Genomic DNA, 6199 nt, shown 5'->3' on the forward strand with positions numbered 1-6199 from the left:
GCGTTTACGGATTGTTCTCTGCCATCAGCCATAATCTTGACAAGATTTGTAACAGAACATTTAAAGCAGTTATTGTTCATGTCTCTCCCTAGTGTAGAATACCATATGTAATTTGATAATTATTTGAGTATATTACCAACCACTTGAGAAGGACCATAATCCGGATGGTCGAAACGTAGTGGATGTAACATTTACCAAATAAAGCTTATGCCAGTTGGGTCGACTAAACATTCCAAAGACTGATAATCTTGTTTCTGTGAATACTCGGCAATTTCGTAGCGAACTTCCCAGCGAGAAGTGACTCGTCGATCAATGCCGAATCGACGGATCATTTCTCACTGGGTTGTTTTGCTGCCCCAAGTATTTAAACTACATTGTGCCCAATCGTGTCTCGCGCCTTTCAGATTCGAAGAAGGAGAAGGCCGTCAGGAGCTCGATAAAGTCCGACGTTCAACGTAAACTGGACTCGAACGACTTGCTGATACTCGACGGCAGCAATTACATCAAGGGATACCGATACGAGGTCTACTGCACGACGAAATTGTACAAGACTCCCCAGTGCACGCTGCACTGCAACCTGCCGATCGAACAAGCCTGGATGTGGAACAACCAACGACCCGAGTCGGACCGGTACAACGAGGAGATCTTTGAGTCGCTTGTGTCCAGGTGATCGCGCAGTGACAACTAGGGCCCGGATGTTCGGGCGATTTCTCGGTTCGCACGCGGGTGGATCGGTCGACGGGCATCGAGTCTCGAGAAATGTTGCTCTCACTGCAGCGTGCGTTCGACTCACTCGCACGCGAGCCGCGAAATCGCCCGAACGTCCATAGCGACCGGCGAGCTCTGTGATAATCAGACGTCGAATGCAACAGGTACGAAGCGCCGGAAAGTACAAACCGATGGGACTGTCCACTTTTCACAGTTTTGCCGGAGGACGATCTAACGTGCGATGAAATTCACCGCTACCTCTACACGGGCAAATTGCCGAAACCAAATCTGAGCACCCAGAACGTTGGTATCTCTTTTTCTTTCCACCCTTCGGCCGCGATCCTTCCGGTATCTTACCCAGACATTTGTCCTTTCAGCCGCCGTTGGCGTCCACGAATTATCTGTACGAATTGGATAACGTGACGAAAGATGTGGCAAACGTAAGTTCTGTTCAAGATCATTCAGAAAGGCATTCCATGTTGACGGAGGAAGCTATAGAACGTTACGTTTCAGAATTTATATACAGTAGTCCCGCATTTTTCGTTATTCTCGTTCTAAAAGTCGTTTCTTCTGCTGTGCAACGCACGATCCATGAAGCAATCTGTAAAGTTGTTTTACACGATGCTTTATCCAACGGTTCATGTAACGCTGATATATTTTTCTTTCATGTCAAAGGCGATATTGTCGATGGGACGACTGGGAGTGAGCAACGATATAAAAATACCAGGCTCGAGCGTCAACTTGGAACGCGCGCCCGCACCGTCGAGACTCGCGATGTTACGAAGGCAGTTTATACAGTTTAATAAGATGCAACAAAACAGAGTTGGCCAAACCGCGACGTTATTTGTACAATATCTCAATAATAATGTATGATAAAACTGAACTTGTGTATCTTTCTTTTTTTTTAATTTTAACATAACTGTGCGTATGTATATACGTATATATAATCACATGATGTAATAACGTCACTTTTATAATATTGTACCGTAATGAAAAACCATCATCTTGTAAATAATTTTATAAACCTGTCAAATGTACGCCTGCTTTTCAATCGTACGACCGTCGACAATGAACGGGAGATTTAGCTAGATTAGATATTGTCTGGAGTCATGGAAACATTGATGAATGTAAAAAAATAATTTATCTATTATCTTCAAAACATTACTGAAGTTACGAAGACAATCTCTTGTAGTACCATTGAAAACTCGCTCGTATGAAATGAGTCTCTGAACTCGAGACAGACCGAGACAGGTAAAGACATAAAAAAAAAAAGAGAAAGAAAGGAAAGAAATGGTATAAGAAACCTCGGATAATTCTCGTAATCACAAAACTATCTCTAGCAATAGTTCATGAAACACGGGTGCACTTAAACAATAACTTTTCAAGTGTTCAACATTTCTTCTTTCAAAGAAAAAGCGTCATTAATCACGCTTTAATCAGTTTTCTTGTTCTCGCGCACTATTAGTTTCGTCTCCGTTCTGATTGTGATTCACACCGTCTTCATGTCGGTCGGGCTTCCGACAAACAAAGTACACGCTATTGTATTCGCACTGTAACATACTGTTTATATTTTGGGCATAACGCGTTTTCACTTTTGCCTGCTCCTTCTGGAAACAAAATAAACGATACGATTGAATACAGGTCGTTCCGAAAGTGTCGCGCGCAAAAACCGAGTTCGTTACCTCCAATTGAAAGCCGAAGCCGAGTATAACGTCGCGGATGGCGTCGTAACTGGGCTCGATCGACTCCTCGTTTGGTAGGTCGCTGAAATGATAGAGCAATGGTCCGAGGTTTATCCAGATGCCGCCCGGCTTTAGGATCTTGTAGATCGTTTCTATAAATTGCACAACATTATTGGCGCAATCTATAAAGAAACATGTCGCGACGCAATCCCAATGATTACTCTCCGCATAAACCTGAAACAAATCGTGTCGATTTTATCAAACCAAACGCCATTATGAATTGCATACGTATGTGCATTCTCACTTTACCTCCAAAAAGTCACCCGCGGTCATAGAGAATTGCGCCGTTCCTGGAAGATCGCTCGGGCTCACGTCGGGAAAGGAGACCGCTTGCGTTTGATGCTCGGGTTTCAAGTTGTTCATGTATTGATGCACCCACGGGTGTACTTGATACAAGTTTATATCTCTACATCTGTTTCAAGAGAGGGAATTGTGACAAAAGATTCGCGGGGGCGATTATTGCCTGGCGCGCTCGAGGCGCGTATCGTTTTACTTACTTATTTAATACAAAGTTCGACGCGAACAGCATGAACAGGGAAAATTCGTTTCCTTGGCAGGTATATCCGCGCTTCGCGATTTCAAAGGCGAGTCGACCCAACCCTGCGCCAGGTACTAAAATATTCACGTCCGACGGCGTACTGGAAATTCAATCGTCATTTCAGATTTCTCTCAATCTTGGCGCGACGCACGAGGGAAGCTTCCGTAGCATCTTGGAGACGTCAACTGCGGTCTCTTCCAAGGTTCGTTCGGTCCGCAGGCTTTGGCCTCCGATGAACGAGCAGCTAAAGTCTCCAAGACATTTTGCAAGTTTCCCTCGTTTTTGCTTTCTACGTTCTCTTGGTACATTAATAGCGACCGCTTACGCAGCAATCATGGATTACCGTACCACTGGTCCGATGGAAATTGGTGTAATATTTCGTCTACGATTGGCTGATAGCATGCTTTCCGTTCCTCAGCGCCTTCCACGCTCCAGTCACGTACCAATTGTTTGATAGTGGCCTGCACTTTTTCCTGATCCGACATTACAGGCCTTAGGTTCAGCGTCTGCAATGAAAGCCATTTACTTACGGCGGAACAATGTTGCGAGAGTACGTTGGAATGATTGAACAATCTCCCGGCAAAATATATGACGGAAAGACTTGGATATATCCGAAAGCGTTGATTACATTTAGCAGGTAGTAAAACTTAAACTGTGACTGTCAGGCGAGTGTCCCTTACATTGTCAATTTGGGCCGTGTTTGGACACACATTTTCAAATATATGAGCCACGTCCTTTATTATGAGCTTGATGATCTGATCGTTGTTATCGATACACCGTTTGACCTCCTGCAAGTGCTCCTTGTACTTGGCCAGAAACTTCTGGTGGTGTTGGGGCAGACTTAGGAAAAAAGACTCCGTCTTTCGCACTCTCTGCAGAGAGTGCGTTCTGCAACAAACAGAGAAGAGAGCGAGGGTAAACGTGAATTCCTGTGCGTCGAGCAGGTCGGGCCGGCGGCGTTATTTACACAACAAACGTATCGCAGGGGAAGGGAGAGAAAGAGAATGACCTCCGAAGCCTGGTTTCACCTACGTCGCTCAACTTTAAGCCCAAGTTCAACCGTTCCTTGTCTCTCCCTCTCTCTCTCTCTCTCTCTCTCTCTCTCTCTCTCTCTCTCTCTCTCTCTCTCTCTCTCTCTCTCCAACGTTACTTCCGAGGAGGAAACCGCTGACCAAAATCTTGCACACCAATGCCAGTTAATGCCTAGCGCCCATCACTTTATCAATTGTCTTATCTTATCCTACGCATATAACGTCCGAGCAAGACCTAATGTCCAAAATAATGCCCAAAATAATGCCCAAAAATGCCTAGTGACGCCTGGCAATGCCCAGTAATGCCGCAGATCTGTACGCCACGATGCCGCGAGCGGTTCGCCCCCCTCGGTTACTTCGGACAGAGACGAGCGCGAATTAAACTGAGATTGAAGCCAAGCGACGTACGGCGAGACCGGGTCCAGGCGAACGATCGCCCGCGCGAAGCTGCCGCGGGGAAAGAGTCGGGCGAGCGTTAACGCGGAAGAGCGGCCGCGGTGGCACTCACTTGTAATACCGGAACGCGGAGACGATCCTCTGGAAGTGCTTCCGCTCCTCCTCGTCCTCGTAGCTGTTGTGCGTCCGCCGCGGATGCGAGCTCGCGATCGTGTCCATCGCTTCCATCTTTAACCCGTCCGAGCGCGCGGGCCTTATTTTGTAATGAATCCCGCCTCTCTCGCTCACTCGCACCCCGCACGAACCGAACGGAGGTGCCAGAGCCGCGCACGCACGGGGCACCGCGGCCCGCTGCACCTTCTGCACCCGAAGCGAGACGGGCGTACCGCGCCGCGCGCCGGCGAGGCAGGGAGGGCGCGATGCGGCGGGTACAGCTGACCGGGGACGGTGTCGTCGGGCGCCCCCCCGTTTCACATTTCCCGCGATTATAATGAAATAAACGTCGGCCGAGGGTGCGAGAGGGCACGGAGGGCGCGGAGCGCTTGCCCGAGACGAACGGATCTCCGCGGTTACGCGGTTAGATTCTCCCCGTTTCGCGAATCCTAAACTACTGCGGGCCTCTTCCCCTACTCCCGAGTCAGCTGTTCTCCGCGCTTGGACCCTCCCCCTCCCGCCCCGCCAAGTCCCGCGCCGAGCTAGCGTTCGCCACGTGACCGAGGAGTGAGCGAGCGACGCGGCGGACGGAAGTGCGGAGCCGCGCGCTCCTCTGCGCGTGTGCCGTTCGGAACGCGCGCGCGCGCGCGCGAGAGAGGGAGAATTGGGCGCGGCGGGAGGGACCGGGGGGGGAGATTTTCGAACGGAGGGATTGCGCTCGCGGTCCCGATTTGACCCACTGACCTCTCTCGCGTGCGCGCGGAAAAGCCGGGGATCGATCGATCGGGAATCCCCCGCCGCGCGCGACGCGCCAATCGTGTTTGGAGGAGGGGGGGGGGCGGTACGCGGGTTACATGAAAATCACAGTATAACCACAGTATAACCAGGGGCTCGATTCTTGAATTTATTCGAAGGAGAAACGTATGCGAAAATTCTGCTCTTACAGAAAAGTTGCAAGTTGATTGGCTATTCGCATGGCTTTAACCAATCGACTTGCATCTTTTCTGTCAGAGCAGAATATTCGTATACGTTTCTTCTTCGAATGATTTCGAGAATCGGGCCCCAGTAGTTGCACTCTTTGTCGGCGACTTTGATCTGGGCGTTCTCAATTTTCCGCCATGTTTTTGATCGCCCCAACAGTGTAACAACGGCTAAAAGTGCCTGGGCTCTTTTCAGGATCGTATCCAGGAAAGGCGCATACGAACTGGCGTACATTATTTATTGTAAATAGAAATGGCCTATGAAAGAAAATGTTCTAATAAAAGTAATTAATGTAATTACTTGCTCCAACGTATAAAAGTATTTACGCGTTATTCATCAACACTGCGAATTTTTCTATGCACACCGACTTTGCACTAATACACGTACAAAAATCCTGTGATTGGTCAGAATAAAAACATGTCGGATGCGCAGTACGGACCGGCGCGAACGTGAAACAAAAGAGCGAGTGCCCATACTGGTTTGTGTGAAAATCGCGCGTAATCTAGGGACTTTTTCCTGCCGCCCGGAACTCCCGGTCTCGCGCGCGTCGCGCTCGATTCGTTCGAAGGCAGAGAGAGAGAGAGAGGTTTCTGTCTCGTGGTTCGCCAATGCGATTTCGATTCTCGGCAACGCTCCGACCCGACGCCCCT

At 48.9% G+C, this 6199-nt stretch overlaps 2 protein-coding genes across 3 annotated transcripts in view; one reads left to right on the forward strand and one right to left on the reverse strand.

The window, feature by feature from the left end:
* Positions 1-1591, forward strand: part of LOC105566791 (protein KTI12 homolog) — a 2694-nt gene extending 1103 nt beyond the window's left edge. Inside the window, exons 2-5 of the mRNA XM_012021076.1 lie at positions 405-666; positions 873-1011; positions 1086-1148; positions 1384-1591. Coding sequence (XP_011876466.1) covers positions 405-666; positions 873-1011; positions 1086-1148; positions 1384-1581 — 662 coding nt within the window. The 3' untranslated portion in view covers positions 1582-1591. The remainder of the gene's footprint in view (positions 1-404; positions 667-872; positions 1012-1085; positions 1149-1383) is intronic.
* Positions 1592-1710: 119 nt separating this feature from the next.
* Positions 1711-6199, reverse strand: part of LOC105566794 (UPF0586 protein C9orf41) — a 6871-nt gene continuing 2382 nt past the window's right edge. Inside the window, exons 1-7 of one of the 2 annotated variants that reach the window (XM_012021083.1) lie at positions 4528-4801; positions 3669-3876; positions 3337-3494; positions 2948-3088; positions 2700-2862; positions 2391-2624; positions 1711-2315 (exon numbers count right to left, since the gene is read on the reverse strand). In XM_012021083.1, the coding sequence (XP_011876473.1) occupies positions 2145-2315; positions 2391-2624; positions 2700-2862; positions 2948-3088; positions 3337-3494; positions 3669-3876; positions 4528-4643 (1191 nt within the window). In that variant the 5' untranslated portion in view covers positions 4644-4801 and the 3' untranslated portion in view covers positions 1711-2144. Of the gene's footprint in view, positions 2316-2390; positions 2625-2699; positions 2863-2947; positions 3089-3336; positions 3495-3668; positions 3877-4527; positions 4802-6199 lie in introns of those variants that run through there. The other variant, XM_012021084.1, reaches the window with a different exon arrangement.

The sequence above is a fragment of the Vollenhovia emeryi genome, unplaced genomic scaffold (assembly GCF_000949405.1).
Source record: "Vollenhovia emeryi isolate VEMERY1.0 unplaced genomic scaffold, V.emery_V1.0 DF939142.1, whole genome shotgun sequence".
Classification (NCBI taxonomy): Eukaryota; Metazoa; Arthropoda; class Insecta; order Hymenoptera; family Formicidae; genus Vollenhovia; species Vollenhovia emeryi.